At 43.0% G+C, this 20,069-nt stretch overlaps 1 protein-coding gene across 1 annotated transcript in view; it reads left to right on the top strand.

Annotated features, from left to right (window-relative positions):
• Nucleotides 1-20,069, top strand: part of CDH4 (cadherin 4) — a 421,930-nt gene that overhangs the window by 338,544 nt on the left and 63,317 nt on the right. The window contains exon 7 of the mRNA XM_027881637.1: nt 4,849-5,021. Within this exon, the coding sequence (XP_027737438.1) occupies nt 4,849-5,021 (173 nt within the window). The remainder of the gene's footprint in view (nt 1-4,848; nt 5,022-20,069) is intronic.

The following is a 20,069-nucleotide window of genomic DNA, read 5'->3' as shown; positions in this document are numbered from 1 at the left end:
CACAGGAGCAGACAGAGAGGATTATGTGATTTTACAGCAACGTGGTATTAAGGGCAAAGTGAAAGAGGTTTTTATTTTATTTTTTATTTGGATTCCTGATAAGTGCCCATTAGCTCTTTCTTTTAACATGCATTAAATCTAACTAATGGATATCAAACCAGCTTAGAAAAATGGCAATTATAAAGCAGTTGTAACAAAGACTTTGGGAGCACAACTATGCCAAGATATTGTTTGTATGCCTTGAAACCATGAAAGCTCCATCTTTATGGAAAAATCAAGTTGCATAGATGGGATAGCAGAGATTGCAGACAACGTGATGTGAATTATCAGTGCTTGGCATGCTTTGGGACTGTCTGAGCTGGAAAGAATTGAGCTGATTCTCCTATTCCAGAGTGATTTCGGGGGGACATTTGTTTACAACTCTGTGCTTATCTGCTTACACATACTCAGGGCAGTTATCTTTCTTGTTCTTTTTACTTAACATACACAGATCAAATGAGATATAGTGAACCTTACAAAATCTCTTTGCGGTCTTTTACAAGGAGATGCAATTCATTTTCAAGTTGATAAACAAAGCTGAATACACAGGTATAAATTATCTCCCTTTGCTTCCATCCCCTCAGATTCTGCAAGGCGTTATTTTGCCTATCCTGTAGAAACCTTAATTAATCTAATGGGAATATTTTCCATAAGGGGTGCTGTCAAGCATTTCTCTCATGTGTCTTGTGGTTTGAAACAAAACTATCTCGTTTGACAAAATAACATCTGGAAAATCAAAGGGAATGCATTGTGAAGGTACAGATTCTTGAGGTCTTGCCTTTTATTGATAGATCTTCGTCATGCCATCCATTAATTTTAACTCAGGTGATATATGAACTCGGCACATCAGTTAATGAAAGCTAATGCACAGTAATCTTGTCATCACTAGCTGTGCATGGTAATTCAATCTGCTGCTCGGAAGAGCTGTTCAACATGCAACAAATTTGATTTAATATTGACATGATGTACTGGGTTAGGTGTTTTATTTAACATACCATGTGCCTTATTTGATGAGAAATGGTTTTCTTTCAACAGGTTATGCACCTGAGTTAGTCCAGGTGTGTAGTTTAATGCAGTTACATCAGAGACCGTCTGGACTGGGTATTTGTTCTGTGAATCACTGCACAGACTGGGCCTGGATTTTGGCACTTGATGCATTCATTTTGATGCTGATGCTCTGCAAGCCCTGCAGAGCAGAAAAATGAAGGTGATTCTTCTCTCAGACACTGAAAGTGTAAAGTCCCTCTTTCCCTGTTTATTCTTACACTTGTGGCTTCATCACCACCGTCAGGATCTGACACAAAAATGGCAGAGTACAGTGTAAATGTGAGTTGCAGGAGTTTTCTCATTGTTTCTGGTCTGTGGTCTCTGTTTGGGTAGATATGGGGATGTAAGGATCCACACACCCTGTGGGCCAGATTAGGGAGTCTGTACTTTGTCACTTAACCCCAAACAATACCAGCTTCAATCTTTAAGTTTGTTAGAGCTGTGCACTCACTCTGCCACTGTATCTTTGCTTAATTTGTGTAGTATTAGGGGCTGGATATGGGGATATATTTCCTTTATTTGATATAAAGTATGTGAAGATGTATATCCATGCAAAGGACATAGAAGCATGACATTATTTACTTTTATTGCAAGTAAATCATCACCAACCATCTTAGTATAGGGAAAGAGTTTATATAGCACCCAGAAGATGTTGACACTGGAGCAGCATATATCCACGTTGCTCTGTTGAATACTCTTGTGTGCAGTTTATGTCATTCACTGCAGCACACAGCTATCTAGAGTATATTTCTTGCTTAAGAGCAGGCTAAATGTAAAGAAAGCTAAGTGGAAGGTAGATGGTGATGTAGGTTACACCAGCTGGTCCCCTAGGAGTGAGTGTTCCTGAGGAGTGCTACCCTCAGCACGGGTAACAGGAGATGCTGTCACCCTCCTGGAGCAACACTGCCAGATGGGAAAAGTGTGTAGACAGGAAAGGGAGAAGAGATATCAGACACCATCCAGACTGCAGAGAGGAAGAAGTAATTTGCAGCCAGTTTAGAGCAGACTGTGGTCAGACAGGGAGAGGTCAGCCCCAGGGAGAGCCAGGAAGGAAGTGGTTGATGCAATTCCATCAGGTACTGCAGAGTGCTGCAGCCACACAGGGCCCTGTGCAGAGGGCGTTTTATTAAGTTACCGGATAGTAATTAATGCCAAATTCCTCTCTATTTTCTCTATGGTTGGATTTCATAATCAAAATTAAAGATAGGAGATAGGGAGCAGATTGCCTCTTGAAATACAGCTCCCTGGTGCTCAGTTCATGACTTTAGAGACATTTGTCCAATCCTATCTCCCTTTATGGGGATGTAGGTCAAATGCTTTTGAAATAATCCTTTTTTCTAGAGCAGATGTGCTCAGTCCAATGCTGCACTGCAGGAAGGAAGCAGAAAGGTCAGGGAAAGAGTGAAGGACTGTACTGTCTATCCACAGTACTGTCCCTCACCCCCTCCCACCACGGCTGCAGCCTGTCGGGTTCCCCTGCAGGTTGGGAACCCACCATCTCTCACAGATCCTGATGAATTTTGGAATCTGCAGTACAGTCCAAGAGATCCGATGTGAGGAGGGACCACAGCTGTGGGTGCCATTATCTGAACCTGATAGTCCCAGTAATTTTCAGAGCAGTTTCTTGTCCTGGAAGTGCATCACAAACTACCACCTGTTTTTTTGGAATACGTCCTAAAACTGCATATGTCCTAAAATAGATTCTGTTTTCCTCTTCCGCTCCTGTTTTCATTAGCCCCAGGTTTTGACATTCTGTTCAGAGATATTTTCAGTATAGAATGCATTAAGATAACATAAATTCCAAATCAAACATCTCATTCAGCATATTTCCTATTTAAATTTCTTCTGTACGTTTCCCCTGTAGTTATCTAAGGGTTGGCTTCATTATTTGTATCAGTTGTGTCATGATGATAACTGGTTTTGCAAAAGAGCAAAAAATGAATGCTTGAAGAGAAAATAGAGAAAATTTGTTGCTTGCACAGCCTTGTTTCAGTTCAGCGTTCCTTCCCTCTCCTGAAGTTTATTGATCAGAAAAATGTTAAAGTTGTTGAATAGTTTGTTTTCATTTCACAAATGTGAATCAAGATTATTGCAGAAAGACAGGGATGTATTCATCATTAAGATTTGCTTTACACATTCATTTATTTTTTAATCTATAATTCTTATTGAACTCAGAGAACTCACAGGAATATATGTATCACCACTGAGAACAAAAAGAGCCTAATGGAGGCAGATGGAAGGAGATCAGCAAAGCACTTCACACAGTGCAAAAATACAAAATTCTGAGGCCTTTTCTTGCCAGTGCTGAGAAACATTGGTTTTCCAAAGTTGGGGAGGGTACTGGGGGGATTTCCTTTGTGCTAAGTGGCTTAAAGACACTTGGCTAAAGTATAGAATTTGAGCATGCTGCAGCCATTGCTGGATCTGCCCATTTAGACCATGGAATATCTTTAAAACCCTTTGCAAACAGATGCAAACTCTTGAGCTTTCTGCTTTCCCTGAACTGGGGCTGGGCATATGAGAGGAGACACAGTGGGATACGGATGTAGCCACACGTCCTCGAGCTTGCCAGTGGCTCTCATCTAACCACGTGAGCAGAACAAACTCAGCTCTTTCTATAAAACAACGTGTGGCTCCATCTCGAATCAGTTTAGGTTGTCACCGGGACCACTTTGCATCTCTGCAGCACAGAAGGCTCATAAGTTAGTCCGTCTGTTCAGATTTCCCAAATGAGCAGTGTTTGAGTGGCGCCTTTCCATTGATGCTGTTGGGTTTGGTGGTCACTAAGCGAGGCTATGTCTGGTTTCACTGTCTCTCTTTGCCTCCCACTCCTCCTTTCAGGTCTCATATCATTAGATTCATCCACTGTTGCAGATTGCTTTTTGTGAGCAGTGCGTGCCTGCCCTTCTAGTCATTCTCTCCTACCAGTATAACAAGCATAAAGCTGGACCCCATGAGCTCTGGGGGGTCACAGGACCATGCAGCTGCAGGAGTCCATCCAATCAAGTAACATCTTTTACCCTCATAATGATAATTTCCCACTTTAGCAAAACACCCTGCTGCCAAACTCCAGTGCTAATGAGTCTGTCAGTGCACTCCCAACAGTATCTAGAAAGTAGAGCTTGTTTTTTGCAAGGCAAATGAAGACATTGGTGATTAGCAAGAAACAAACCAACAATTCAATACATCACTGGCCACACATACCAAACCATTGATTTTTCTGTCCTGCTGGGCAGCAGCTGTTCCATTTGCTCTGCAGACGAGGGGCTGGAAAGGTGGATGTTTCTCAAAGAGCTGGAGGCAGCAGGCAGTTACTTTCTGCACTAGGCATGGGCGTGTTGATGGTGTCCTTCTGAAGTTGCTGAAAAGTCTGATGGGCTTTCTACTATTAAATTCTACTTCTGAATGCATGTGGATGCAGTGATTGGATGGGGGGGGGGGGGAATCCCCTTTGAGAATCTGTGAAATTGCAGGGCAAAAAATGCTGCCCTAAAACTTACAATCACTGAAAGAATTAGAATTTAATCATAGATACCCTCATATGACTTCTCACTGTCTACCAGTTATGTGTAATCAGTATCCTTCCAGATCATCTAGTCTCAGCAGTGTTGCTATTTCCATAATCCTTGCCTGGCTGGCTGGATTGAAATGGGATGTCTACTGCATAGAATTTCTGAGCACAATGCGTGACCCTGAGTCAATGGGACTGCAATCTGCTCTGCTGTGAGATAGTCCTGATAGTTCATCTTCTGCTGTTCCAAGGTACCTACGTGATGACGGTGACGGCAAATGACGCAGACGACGCCACTACAGCGAACGGGATGGTGAGGTACCGGATCGTCACTCAGACCCCGCAGAGCCCATCACAAAACATGTTTACCATTAACAGCGAGACAGGAGACATTGTCACCGTGGCTGCTGGACTCGACAGAGAGGTGAGTTTGAAGCCATCTTACCAGGTGCCCTGTTATTGAGGGTTGCTGACTTGCAAAGCCCAAGCCCTGTCTTGAATTCTGAGCCTCTAAAAAGTTTGAGTTGCAACGTGGAGATCGTGGTCTTTGCTTCTGCAGCTGTTGTGGGGCATCGTGGCTTTGATGTGATATTTTTGCCTTAATCCATATCGGTCGATGAAACCCTGGGAGAATCTTCAAACTCCTGGTGTTGATATTTTCCTTGCGTAAATTTGTAAAACTCAAAGAGATAAAAAATACTCCAGAAGGAGCAGGGGGATGAATAACTTGTCATTTGTCCCCTTTCTGTTGGGAGACAATAAATGCCACACGTATAGCCCTTTCTAGACCTGTCTTGCGTGTTATCTCTGAAAGCTGTAACAGCCCATACTCAGTACACTTTGCATGTTTCCTGCTGGCATCCATGTGTCTCTTCCAAACTAGGAAAATGTCTTGCAGTGATTTTGGTTTTCTGTGGGGCTCTGCTCTTAATGCCTCTTCTTCCTGACCTTTTATGATGTACAGCTTTTCCAAATGCAAAAGAAATTTCATTTTTACTGACACAACCATACTCTGCCAGTGTAAGCCATACAGTGTGATTCCCAGAGCTCTGCCTCCTCTAGCTGTGAATGTAGCTCAAGGACAAACCATTTATACCTCACACATTAAACAAAAATCAGTGCATCAGTGGTGGGATGGAGTGAGTGGGGAAGGAGGGGACAGAGGTCAATGGGTGTGAAGGGAGAGAACACCAGAACTTAAGTTCTATTTTATTCCCCTTTGGACTGTGCGAGTCAGGGAGTGTCACCTGTTCAATGCACCTGGGGAGTCTTGGTTAACTAAATGATGGGAAGGATCTTTTGTTCAGGCAGTCCCCAGAGGTAACAAGTCCAGTAAAACCCATATTGGGAGAGCCCAGCATGCTGCGTTTCTGAGAGAGGGCACCAGAAACTGGTTTTGTTCTCCTTTCTCTCCTTTCCTTCCCTGATGGCAGGGATGGAACGAGCAGGAGTTCCCACATGCAGGCTGGTGCATGGCTTTCCTTTCTGGGACCCTCAACTGAGAGGGGTGAAACCTCCACCACCTTAGAGATTTTTCCCATGCTCATCAACCCAGCAGCTTTTGGCCCCACTGCTGAGTGCTCTGCCAGGCTCCAGTCAACAGGCATTCTCTGCCAGGGTTTGTGCCCCTTTTATTCCCACTTCTGGGGCCGCTTTTTTTGCTTCAGAGCAGCTTTGGGAGGAATCCCAAAGGCAGCTGCTGAGAGCAGATGAAAGCCCCGGCAGCAGCTCGGCAGCACGCGGTGAGCCCCGGGGCAGCCAGCAGGACCACATGGGAGCAGGGGCTGGCACAGGTTTGGGGCTTCCCCTCGGCACTGTTTCAGGGAGGGCTGACCCAGGGGGGAGACACTGTGGGAAAGAGCTTTCCAAGGAGAAGGTCAGGCGAGCAGAGAGCCTTCCAGATGTGAAGACAAGCAGCAGAGCTGGGGGAGCAGGAGGAGCACCAGCGCCTGCTCCTTCCCACCTGATGTGGCAGACTCTGCAAGCACAACCTAGGGCAGATTTGACCTTTCCCTACTCTTTTTATTTAGAAGTTAGCTGAATCTTAAGCAGGTAGATTATCCCAAGCAGTGCTGAAGCCTGCGGCGGGCTTGCAGTCGAAGAGGAGAAGCAAGAGCTGGAGAGATTGCTGGCAGCCCTCGGGGGGACGGTGGCAGAGTACTCAGAGGAGAAATTGGAATTCTGGCAGGAAAATGCTGATTTTATGGAAATGAAAGAGCTATTATTGCCCCCCTGACATCAGTGGGGGCCAGCATGTTAACATAGGGCTTTACAGGTAGAGAAAGATCACCGGTTTATAATAATTTCAGAAACACAGATTGGGATATCTTGGTGGGAGATGGGTTTTAATCTCAGCAAATCAGGTGAAAAGAGAGGCAGGTGATAATTAAGGGGAAAGGATAAGGCAGAATAGGCATCTTTTTTCAGGTTTAGTTAAAACTAAATCGAAGCTGGCACACTGGATATGGAAATACGGTGCTGAGTGTCCCAAGCTGAGTAGAAGGTTGGGCAAGGGACACTTGGATTGAGGCAAAACAACCAGCTCTGGGCACAATCCTGGGGCTGCCCTGAAGCTATGGGACATGCTCATTCCCAGCTCTCTCTGCTACTATCAGGATTACATCTGGAATTGGCAAAACTTTCTGGGTTATTAACATAAAATTATATTGCATCTAAATTGAAAAATGTGTTTAAACACTCACATTACTGTATCACGGATTGGTTTTTTTGTTTTTGTTTGTTTTTCCTGAAATCTTGAGAAAGCTATTAGAGGAGTAAATTTGGGTTTGCTGCTGACATTTTCTTGTCGTTAGGAAAAGGAGCCGAAGAGCAGTATTTGGAATGCAGATTTGTGTAAATTAAAATGTTAACAAATCTGACCTATTCAGCTGAAACTACTACAACCAAGATAAATTCCCTGGATACCAGTTATTTCTCCAAAAGCTTATTGACACATTTATCAGTGCCTGAGACACGATTACGTTAAGCTGTGGTGATACAGGAGCAGGTTTTCAGTCTCTATTGGACCCTTCTCCTTTGTTTCTGCATTGCAAAGCAGGTGTGAAAATAATTGCCAGAGCTATTCCATATCTGAGAGACAGGTCCATGTTCCAGATCCAGCATTTCTCTTTCAGGAGGGAGAAAAGTCACTTCAGAACTGCTACTTCTAGCTCAGCATTTCTGTTGCATGCTCATTAAATGAGATTTCCTGATGTTCTCAGCATCTCCGCTTAAATACTGGTTCTTTGCTGGTTTCCATTACCTTCAGTCCATGAAAGAACAAACTGGATGCAGTGTTCCAGATTGTTTTGTGTCACAAGAAGTGTTTTGTTTAACCTGCAAGGAGACTATTTTAAGATAGTCATGTGTTTTTGCTGCTGTTTCTAAATCATCATTTCCACAAATCAAGGAGGAAATTAAAAACTCAGCCTCTGAAATTGTGCTGGTCTCTCCTGAATGTGCCTGGCACTGAAGATAGCACAATCAAAAGCCAAAGTATTGAAATATTGATGGCTTCAGAGTTATCTTACCTGTTTCCCGTTAATCTGGGTGTAAATATGGTTACAAAGCTTTGTGTCCATTCACTCGTCATGACTGTGCTTAATTGAATGGATCCCCAAGGAAGATAAAGATAATTGGACTGCACTTCATAAAAATTATTAAAGGAGGACAGTTTAGCAACAGCCTGGTGTAAGCCTGGATGCCTAAGGGTGAGAAATGCCAAAGGTGGAACAAAGGAACACATACCCCTTGAACTAAAAAGGAAAATGACAGGGATTTAGAGGGCATCAGAGGTTCAAAAGTACATTCAGACAGCCAGACTTCGATGAGAAGGTTAAAAGCAGAATCTTGCTGTAATGCAGGAAAACATCAGGGCAGCATAGGAAATCTTTAGCTGATTTAATGAAATTGGGTGGGAAAGATCATACAGTGGTGGGAGCACAAAATACGTGGATTAATAGGGAAGGCTGTGAACATATGAGATGAACAGGTTGTGGCAAAGTTCAAGGGTAAGAAGGGACCATGGTAGCTGACTTAATTTATGTCAGGCTGCTGCAGAAATGGGTGGTACTGCAGGAGACACTGCCTGACTGATGGTTTCATTTAGCAGCACATCTGAATTCCACATTTCACCGAGTTGTTTTGGATTTTTTTCCACTGGGAAGAAAGTTACAAGACTTAAGAAAGGGTCTCAGAAACAGGCAGAACATTCATATTTTTGTTTTCCATTCTGAAAGGTGACATTTCTCCCTGTAACCTTGCATAAGGGACCAGCTCTGTTCCGTGTGTTACTTCTTTCTCTCCGCTGTCTCTCAGCCCAGCGTCCCAGGTGGGATCAAGCCCAGACTGTCAGTCTGATGGTGCTCCTGGTGCAGTAATTCAACTCCATCACCGATTTTGATTTCTCCTGTGGCAGAATATCCGTCTCAGTAGCACAGTAAACCTGCACTGGGGGTATAGTGTGGGCAATATCATCCTCTGAAGAGCTTCCCCTAAATATTTTATGAACACGGACTCTGAGCAAGCAGGAGGGGAAAGAAAAAGGAATGAGAGTAAAGCAGGTGGTTGATCCCACTCTCTGCTGGCAGGCCAGTAATTGTTGAGACATCTCAAATGTCATCCAGGCTTATTTGAGATAATAAGTATTTTGGCTCTGCGGTGCTTGTAGTGTAATGTTGCTAACTTTTTGAGATGTCCTTTAGAAAAGAGTCCCTTCCCAGCACATTCATCGGTGCTGGAGAAATGAAGGCAGTCAGGAGCTCTGAGTTGCTCCTTCCAAATTTCTCTGTGTTTGTATTTCTCTTAAAAGTGATTGGATCTCTGCTGCTGCAAATGCTTTTAAAAATACATGAAATCCGATTCTATGATTACTGCACTTGGCTTTCCGAAAGCATGATGTTGCTAGTCCTTCTCAAGTGAGTGAAAGATAAAAGGGAGAGCCTGCCAACAACTGACTTAGAGGCTTATTTTATTTATGAATGAAATGGCAGGATTTTTATGGAGAAGAGGAGAAGTTCTTCTTATTAGCAGAGACAGTTGATTTATTTTCCAGCACTCTGGTTTTGGTGCAACTAGGCATTTCTGATAAATCAGAAATTAGAAATGTTATGTTAAAAAAACCAAACAAACAGCTGTACATTGCTCCTCCTAACACTGAGCTGGGATTGGATTTTACCATCTGCAGTAACTATTTTGGGGACATTTATTTCCAGGTCATTGCAATAGCTTTTAAAAACCTCCATGTTCCTTCATTCAGATGTTGGCTGGGAGTAAACAAGGCATTGCACTGGTGAGAGGAATTAGTTTAGCCATTGAGACTGCTGTGAAACATTCCCATAGAGAGCATTCCACTAGTTTGAGATAACCCAAATACGGTGGATTTAATCTAGATTTGTCTTTTCCAACCAGACAATACTCTAAGTGTAGCCAACAGGTAACTCAGGCTGAGTGTGGTTTTCTGTACCAGGAAACTATCCTCTGACAGGATAGTCCAGCACCTTTCGATCCTTTTTTCCACCCCTGGAATACAACTACAGGAATTTACTCTGTTCTCTGTTACCATTGCCAGTGTTAATTATTTCTCCTCACTGAATATCTGTGATATTCTGCAAAGCTGCATCTCCTGCTCTGGGCAGGGCTGGAGGAACATCTGCTGCACCATGAGGCTGAAGGATCCCACACAACACGAGTGATACTTGAGTTTACCTGGGCAGATTATCAGTTGTGTATGTGTACTGACAAAATACAAAGAATGAGGAAAAGTGACATCTAAATGGCTTGAGTGCATCCTGAGAGCTTCTGTTCCCATTTTCCTCACTCAGATTAGCCATCTCCAAGGAGCAGTGAGGAGTAATGCAGAATTGGTGCGACTATGTCACCTTCTGACAAGCACAATCAAGCATCCACCGTGTTTGCTGTTTGTATCTATTACAGGAGTCCTTTAAAGTGAGAGGGATTCTGGTTTTCATGTTCTTCTCATTACTTCTTCCAGAGGAGAACTAAAACAAGGTTGTTAGATTCTGCTGAGTATCTTGCTTTTAAAGATGAACTTCCTGTATCTCTGCATTAAAACATTTGCAGAAAAATGCCTCTGCAGCTGAACTCAAAGGAGAAGAACAAGAGTGAGGGATTAGTAATTATTTTGCCAGTGAGGCACATCCATTTCTATGAACTTGGACCACAAGCCCCTGTATTTAGCTTCCAGACTCGCAGGCTCCCAAGTGTTTTCCAGTGACTGAGATGATGAAGGACTGTAACAGACTTCTAGGGTAAGTGGCTTTTCCACTTCTCACAGCGCTCACATAGTGATTGGGAGTCTTTGTGGAACATGTCTTCGAGACAGGCATAAACTACAGGATTCTTAGCAGGGATAAGCAGGTAAAATACTTTAGCATCGTCTGTCAGGCTGTGTTTTAGTTGTCCCTCCCAGCCTTGGCCCTGATGTGTGTGACAGTTTCCCTCTGCTGTTGAGGAGCAGTTTGCCCTGGTGCTCTGGCCTCGCTGTCTGCCTGGCTGCCACGTGCCATGCCAGGGATTTGTGGAGCGCAAAGTCACTCTGAGGGATGAAAGCCACTCTGTACACGTCATTTATCACTGAATACTCCGTTATCCCTGATACCTTGTAATTTTTCAGGGCCATGTAACGAAAATGTAAATACTGGAAGCTTTATGTATTAATATGCCTGAAATCATTACTTAAAGATAAAACTGGTTAAATTATTCAGTTATAAAATTATCCCATTTCCACAGCAGCATATCCTGTCAAAGGAAGAGCTGATTAGCCATAAGCTGAATTTAGCCAGTAGATTTATGCTGGATTCTGGTTTATGTTTCTACATTGTACGTGGGACTGATTTGAGTTTGCTCCGTCATTCCAGCATGCATTTCATTTTCTCATTACAGACAAGAATGACCTTTTTCAGCAAATTATGGTGAGGAGCACTACCACTCATCAGTGAAGAAGATTCATTTTATTAACCCTGTTTAGTGCCTTTGGAAGTGTGTTGTGCACTCAGTGGAGGGCCACTTGTAGTAATCTGAGATACCAGAAGTTAGCAGATGGGGAGGGCTTGAGTCTGCTCTGAGCACTTTTGGTCCACCACTGCTTAATGGATTCCTCATAGCCCTTGTTGCAGGATGGGAACGATGTGAGTGACGCCCTATCATAGAAATCACACCCTTTGTTTCAATTAAGAAGGGAATAGTGGTGGTTCTGAAGCCTTTTTACAGTTCCTGGAAGGAATATGTCTCCCTGAGTTTCTCAAATAAGTGGTTGTGTTTCTTTCTGATGGGATTTTCTAGAACAATTTGTACCTTTTGGCCTTCTGCGTGATTGCTGCAACTGTCTAAATGCAAAGCTGCTAATCAGTTTTAGAGCTCCTGTGTATGCAAAGTGTTTTTTGATTACTTTTCCTTTGAAAAAGCCTGATAAGTAGATGGACAGTAAAACAGATAGAGGAAGGGCTCTGAGCCATGGGCCTTGGAAGAGAATTGCATGAGTATGTGTTTTACTAAAAAAAAAAAAAAAATAGTGTCTGGAGATGATAAGAGAAACTTTTAAAGAAAAAAAGAGCTTTCCAAAGAAAGAGGCTGGTAATAGCTTGTAACCTGTGGGAGCCCTATGAATAGACAGCAAAACAGCCATGGTATTTAACTCCTCAAAAAATTCAACAGCAAGGTGATCAGGACAAAAGTGTAATTGGGTGGAGATCAACTGGTTGTACAAATTGTGAGACTGTGTTGGCACAGGTTGACTGCGACTTTGTGTAAGCTCAGCCTAGCTGTGGGATCTGTGTTGCACAGCTTGCACTCATCCTGGCCCCATCCTGTCCTAGGGCATTTCATTCCCCATCAGGTTATGTTTTTAATAAAGAGGAACAAACAGAACAATGGGGCTGCTTTTATTGGTCTGGTTGCTCTGTGCAGTTTTTCAGCTGCAGTCCCAGTGCACTGTGTGTCCTTTCTGAAGATGCAGAGGACAGGAGGATCCTCTGACCACACAACAGAGAGAACTGGAGCGTAAATGTAAACCCACAGCCAGTTCCTATCTCCCGTGGATCTGATTCCACCACCAGTGAGTCCTGGCCTGACTGAAACAAAGAATTTCCTCCCACTCAGGCAGTCCATATGACACTATTTGCTGTCTGCCAGAGTAGCTCATAGTTTGTTTCTTTAATTCTTTTTCCCATTTGGCTTAGACTCTCTTTACACACCTGGCTTCCTTTAAATATTGTGAGCATTTTGATGCCGGAGCCTCTGGAGGAGATGATTGTACTGATTCATGTGTGACACTGTAATGACTTCTTATTCATATTTGGGTGAGCTATTGAGGAGATGTTACCAAATTGAGAAGCTTCATGATTTGGGGTTGAACTACTTAGATAAAACAAAGCTTTGAGTTTAATTGGATCCAATTATAGAGCCTGAGCAAGAATAGGACTGATACCCCACCTAATCAGTTCCCTTTTTTTTAAATATGGAAATCTTCAGAGCCTCTCCTATAAGAAAATTCCACATATACTGATAGTCTATAGACACTTTTGTTTCTTCACACACATTTTGATATGTTCAGAGAGTTCTGGTACAGTCTGGTTGCACTTGTTTCAAGTTGCTCTTGAAATCCCACCTCTGACTACTGTGGGGTTGGTTTATACATTATTCAATGGTAAAATCCCAGCTGAATAGGGAGGAGGAAAAAAAAAGTTAAGTATCGGAATGGAAAGCTCACCAGGTCCTTAGCATAATCTCTCTGGTTCAGACCTGCATTTCTTTTTCTATTTGAGCTTGTCTTACAGTGGAGAAGAGTGTATCATTCCAATTTCAGATAGAAGACTACCTGCTCAGCTCAGGCAGATTTAAAGTTTTTCTTCTGTTACATCACATACTTTCCAACAGCCCCTTCCCCTCTCTAAAGGGATTATTGTCTAAATCAGCACCAGGTCAAGTGAAATAATTAAACACAAGCTGGCTCCACTAATTAACTTATCCACAGACCATTGTCTGTTATTAGCATTTTAAAGAGAGATTTTGTTAACTCTTTCTTCTTAGACCTAATACTACTTTTTTTCATTGCAGAGCTCATTCCTATGAGCATCTTTGGCGGCATTTCTTACTTGAGTATTATCATGGACACATTTACCACAGCATGAGTGAGTTTACAGGATGTTTCAGCCTGCAGCAGTGACTTTTCTTAACTGAGCATAAGAAAAAGGCAGCTTAAATGCAAAGGAATGTGACTGTCAGAAAACCAGATACAGAGCCTTGTATTCTGAAATATTCTTAAAATAGATAGTTGTCATTGTAAACAATGGAGGGGCTATTACAGGCTTTGTAAAATATAATTTAAATGCTGATACATCTAATGTCTTTATAGTACTTCCCATCTGGAACAGTGTCAGGATCATGGAATATGTAGTTGCTGAGGATGTAATACTTCCAAAAAGACACAAATGTGTGCACAGGGACCAAAATGTGGGAGTTTGCTGTTCTGCACCGTGAATACTATCTATTTCCTTGAGTTCTGTGCTAATTAGTAACCAGAAAGGTGGCAGGAGGTGGCTCTTTGAAGGGCAGAACTGTTCTTGTTAGACACCTCCGAGCATTGCTGGAGTGGCTATAAATAATCACAACATCAGGTACTGAGGTTTGGGCTATTCTCCACTCACTGCAGGTTGAGAGAGGGTCTTGTGGATAAGGCCAGCAAAGTGTCATGTGCAGGCAGGACAGAGCTGTGTGTTATTTTTCCCAGAATTGCACATTAAAGCATCTAGGAACTCGTAGCAGCAGAGCCAGAGCACTGAGGCAGTTTGTTCTTTTGTCATGGTAACCCCACCATTTTTTTGTCCTAATTTTTAGGCTAAATATTTTCCTTTTATTGTTGTTCTGTTATTCTAATTTTTAAAAGATTGTGGGGATTTCATGTAAGAAATCCTCATTAAGTAGAGTACATGTCAGTACAATCATGTTTTATTCAAGCTATTCATTTTTTGCACTTAAAATGCTTTCTGTTCCAAATGCCTTTCTAGAAAAATAAATGTAGTTTTCAGTTAAAGTAAACAGGTCACATAGTGAGTGACCTCAAATCTGATGGCTCAAATTTAGAAGGGGAACTAATTGCATAAAAATGCAGTGACTCATGTTATCCAGACGTTCAATAAGTTGGTCTTTCCAGTCTTATTTATACAGCTCTCTGAAAAATAAATAGATTGTAGTTTCACATTCATACTGACATGGAATTCATCTGAGTTTATGAGGAAAAACCTTGTTTTAACAATTAAAGGTTTGGGCAGATGCTCAAATGGAGATAAACTGGCCAGACTGATTTCTGCTGCCTGAGGATAGGAATCAGGGTTTGCAAGTCAACAGCAAGTGACTCCTGTAGAACTGGACAGCCTTTCTGGTAGGTGCCTGCTGTTCTAAAGGGAGGGCTTGCTGCCACCCACCACATCCCAAATAAAATGCCTGCCAAGGAAGTGGTGTGGTCACCTGCTGAAGGTGAATTTCAGAGAGGTCTGAAGAGCAGCATCTTTCTCTCTTGAGCTCTGTGCAAACCCTGTGGTTTGCTTGCAGCAGAGGGGAGCTGGCCCAGCCACAGAGATCTGCTGGGGCTGAAATACCCTACCATATATTGCATGTGTTTTGCTCACAGGGGAGCTTGTACTGATGTGGAGTGAAGTAGGAGATGAGGGGATACTCCAGGCATTATTCATTCTGGAAGTGGTTTGTTTTGGAGATATGTATGTTTCTGCAATTATTTTAGCCATTAAACTTCAGCCCTGAAAATGCTTTCATCTTGGCTGATCCCATCTTTTTTGTGGCCATGGCGATGCAGAGGAGTGTGATGGGAAATGCGTTACTAGACTTGTAAATTATGTGCATTTCACCACCCCCCCTTAATGCTTGATATCAGAAGACACGATATTTGACAGAGAAGGTAATGAACAGTATTTGCTTGTAAATCAGCAGCTAGATGTGTTTTGAAAGAAAGCATATTTGAGCAGAAAGAGAAAATTTGGAAGGGTTACTGGTGCTCTGCATCATCAGAAAATCTGCCCTGCAGATGAGCAGCTTCCACCACAGCATTTTGGAGAGGCACAGGACACCTGTGTGACTTCAGGGTATCAGCTCTTGACAGAGCAGTTGAACAAACTCCACTAGTGCTGGTAAAATAGCCTGAAGACCAGGGAAACCTGCAGGACATTGGATGGTTCTTTGGGTAGGTAGCCCACCTGCAGCTCCTTTGGCCACATTCCTAAGAACCCCTAAAGTAGAAAGCTGCAGAATCTGTCAGCTCTATCCATCGGAGTAGAGATTGAAGCATCAGCAATCATTTATGTAGATTATTCTGATTAGGCAGGAAATGCCCCACAAGATTGGGATAAAATAATGAATTTTTAAAATTGTAATTGCCAGTCATAAAAAAAGAAAAAAATCTGGAGAGAATCAGCATTTTTGTTTTAATAGCTGCAAAAATGTCGTATTGATATTGGTCTTTTAAAATGATGTTTGACATTTTAAAAGATCAATTTTCGTCAAAGTTAGCTCAGACCATTAAAACCATTTTAAAAGGGACTCTTTGGCAATGTAAAAATAAATTCCAAGTGAGGGAGAGGTTTCAAGTGCCCGTCCTTGGGAACAGTTTCACTCAGCGTCTTCTGATGAAAACCCACTTTGTCAGAAAATTCTCCACCAGTTTTCATCCCCAGGCCCCTTCGGCTCTCTATATGGTCCCTGCCACTGCTACCATCCAACCATATCAAAATGGGTATTTAGGGATGTCCTTCTGAAAACTAATTCCACTGTTTGCAATAAGAGCTGTTAATGTAACTCAGAGTGACCATTGCCTGCAGTAGCAGCATCTTCAAAGGCTGACTGACACGTTTGAGAAATGGATTTTGCTTTACTCTGCTGACCCCAGATGCTGTACCAGGGCAATTTGGAGAGGGACACAGTCACAGTGCTTGCCATCCAACTTCCGTAGGAAATAAGGAAGGTTAAATTGCAGACTTCATAACCAGATGTGCAGGGGAGCGTTCAAGGAAAATGCATCAAAACGTCTTGCGAAAACTCATTTTAAGTTCCATAAATTATTGTTTGCGTTTTCACATGCAGTTATTTTCAAGTCTAACCAGCTGTATCCGTTTGAAGTGGCCCTAAATAAATACATCATTACATAAACACAACATTTGTTTGGGGATTTTTTTCCCAATAAGGTCCAGGCCCTGTTTGCTTCGCAGTGTTGCACAGACTGTGAGAAGGAGGTGTTTGAATTTCAATGGGACATTTTGACACAGAAAATCCCATTCTTAGTACGTTTGGATTTTCTAAATCGCATGGTGACAACTACCATAAAAGAAGACACAGCAAATAATACGGCACATTTTTGTTTGTAGAGAAATTTTAAAGGCAAGCAGAAAGTCCAGGCAGGCGATCACATTTTGTTTCACGTTTTTCACCCCATTTTGGAGCATCAAGCCAGCATCAGGAGCTGACAGGCTTCCCAGCAGCACTTTGGTTTGGTGCTTGTTGGGAAAGCCTTGTGATTGCTATTCCAGGAGAGGACTATGTCACGATCCGCGGGGATAACGCCACCCACACGTTGCCATCCCACAGGATGCAGTTACCTGATAAAGGGGGACAATCACTGTAGTCCTGTGCTGGTTACACCCCGCTGCAAGTCCAGTCCACGAGGTTCAATCCGGTGTTCAAAAGTCCTTAAGTACCACTGAAGTGTTCTCTGGTGGGTCCCTGGTTTTATAAATAAGAAAATAAATGAAGCCACTCAAGGCACAGAGTCTGTGCCGTCTCTGTTCCAAACCAGAATAAAACATGAAAGAATAATCTGAAAGACGTGACGGTTTTTGTTGAAGAAATAATCAGAGAGTCACTTATCAGAATCAGGAAACTTGCTTTATCCTTTGTTGCATTATAAATAAGAATTATATTTGTTCTTGGGAAACAAGCCTGAAGTACACTGCAAGATGTTATTGTGAGTGACGCACAGGGAGCAACTGAATAAATACTGCCTGTCTGCTCCATTAGGTGGCTTTGTTTCTTACATTTTTCTGAATCCTTTACCAGGAATGAGGTGTTTTATCATTTCAGAGGTGCAGTCTGAGCCATTATTGGATTGCTCGTGACTGGGTCTGAATTCAAAGCTGACCAAAGGGAGGATGCTGACTGCCAGGCAAGGAGCGTGGCAGTGGGGAGGAGGCAGGGGTGGGGTCTCCAGGTGTTCCCCAGCTGCTCAATGTCCAGGTGGGCTCTCCCGCTGCAGGGAGAGCACCATTGTCCAGGGCAGTCTGTGATGGGGAGAAGGAACACGGAGGTACAAGGGAGAAACATAAATGAAAGGAAGATACATTTATAGGGATAGAACATTAAGGAGAGTGGCACAAAGGAGTTTCTGCAGTTACTGTTTTTATCATTTTTTCACTCTTGTTGTAAACTCTGGCAAAGGCTGTAAGCTCTGGATTCAAAGAGTTATAGAGAATGCCATTCTAGATGGAACAACTCACACAGTGCAGCATCCTCCCATGATACAGGCATCTGTCAGAGCTTCAGGCACACGCTCTTGGAGCTGTGTGTGTGCTGGTTACGTCTCGCACTAGGTGATTAGATGTAAAATTACACAGTATCATCCGAACTTGGAACATAAAACCACTTTCATGCTCTGTCTTGACTGTTCATAATGTTTCTTGGCAGAAGTTGTTGCAGACACCAGCTTTCAATCCTTCCAAATTAAATGTCAGTTGATGGCAGAGCCGTCGTCAGCGGGAGCGTCCTGCTCATCCCGCTTCTCCCGGTGCTGGGAGCAGCTCTGCACCTCCTCAGCTGGCTGATGAGCAGCTCAGCTGGGAGCAGTTTCGAAGGAGATCTTTGACTTTCTTTGGCTTCCCAGAGGAATTCATAATTATTTCCTCCTTTATCATAGAGTGCAGCTGGAGGCTTCAGCTCCATTAGAACTGCCCTGGTAATTTCACAGTGTGAAATTTACAGCAAACTAGGGACATTAACGTTAAATAAATTTATGCAACAGCAACCCTCACCCAAGTCATTAAAAGTGTGTGCAGTTTTTAATGGATGCTTCAGCATGGCATTTGATAAGTTTGTTCATTTCTTTTCCCAGTCTGCTAAGTATACATCCACAGACATTTTTCTGCCAGAGGTATCGGTAAAAGCTGGCTATGGCCTCGGTTGTCACCTCCTTGCAAACACTTTAAACATGGTTGTAATGCCAACTGCAGTGGAGTGAAGAGAAGTTGTCACCGAGAGTGGATTTGTGTGTGAGTGTGCGAGTCTGGGTCTGTGTGCGACTCAAATAATCCAATTGAACTATGTAGTGATTCTGAATTATGTCTATTTGAAAAGACAGGATATCATAAAGACTGCTAATATGGTGGAAAATTATATTAAGCTGAGACAAGACAAAGTTGATTATGTGCTAGACTAGTGCAGATGTGCCTGGCACTAGTCGTTTATGCGCATTGATTGATCTTAAATATAGCAGAGCAGAGGATGGGATGGTGTTTGTATGGTTATTGATTTTGTTCCAGGTCCTTGGGCTGTCATCGTAGGCTTTCAGATCTGATTGTCTTGACCAGTGCAATCCTTGATCAGAAAACTTGGTAAGAAAGCTTTTCATGGCCAAAGGAAACGTGCTGGTTGCATCCTTTGAGATGCAGATATTCAGGAACATGCTCTGAGCTCTTTAGCTCAGTGGAGCCTGAGTGTAACATTCATTGGAAGGCTGCAGCTGGGCTTATGGGATGCCCCTTGGTGGATGTCACCAATGTGGGCTGTGCAGGAACAGCCTGGAGTGCTCATGAGGGTCACTTTGTTGCGTGATCTGCTTCGCTTGTGTTTGCCGAAGGAAGAGACTTGGTTTTCTAATTGATTAATTTTGGCTTTTATAAAGCTGCTGGAGCAGAACTGTTGTTTTTCCACTTCTCCCACGTTCCAAGCTGGAAACAGGAGGTTTTGATACTGTTCTTTGGTTGTTTTCTCATTCCTCGTGAGCCTTTACTAAGACACTTTTCTTTAATGCCTGGAGCCACTGACCTCGGCCACCAGGCATCCTGGCTGCCAAGAGCTCTGTGACAGCTGGCATGGGGCATTTAATGGCTTCAAACTGAAAGGCAGTAGGTTTATATGGATATTAGGAAAAAGATCTTTACTGTGATGGCGGTGAGGCCCTGGCACAGGTTGCCCAGAGAAGCTGTGGCTGCCCCATCCCTGCAAATGTCCAAGGCCAGGTTGGACAGGGCTTGGAGCAACCTGGGATAGTGAAAGGTGGTGCTGCCTGTGACAGGGGGTTGGAACAAGATGGTCTTTAAGGTCTCTTCCAACCCAGGTCTGTGATCATTTGCATGGAGGTTTAAACATGACATGGGAGCCAAATAAAATCCTGGTTCTCTAATAAACAAAGTATTTAGGAGTAGAGAGAATTAGACGTTAAGCTGTTAGTAAGAAG

The sequence above is a fragment of the Empidonax traillii genome, unplaced genomic scaffold, assembly GCF_003031625.1.
Source record: "Empidonax traillii isolate 1590-97213 ecotype Southwest subspecies unplaced genomic scaffold, ASM303162v1 scaffold91:size2966241, whole genome shotgun sequence".
NCBI classification, from domain to species: Eukaryota; Metazoa; Chordata; class Aves; order Passeriformes; family Tyrannidae; genus Empidonax; species Empidonax traillii.
This window is presented reverse-complemented; position numbering and strand designations above follow the sequence as displayed.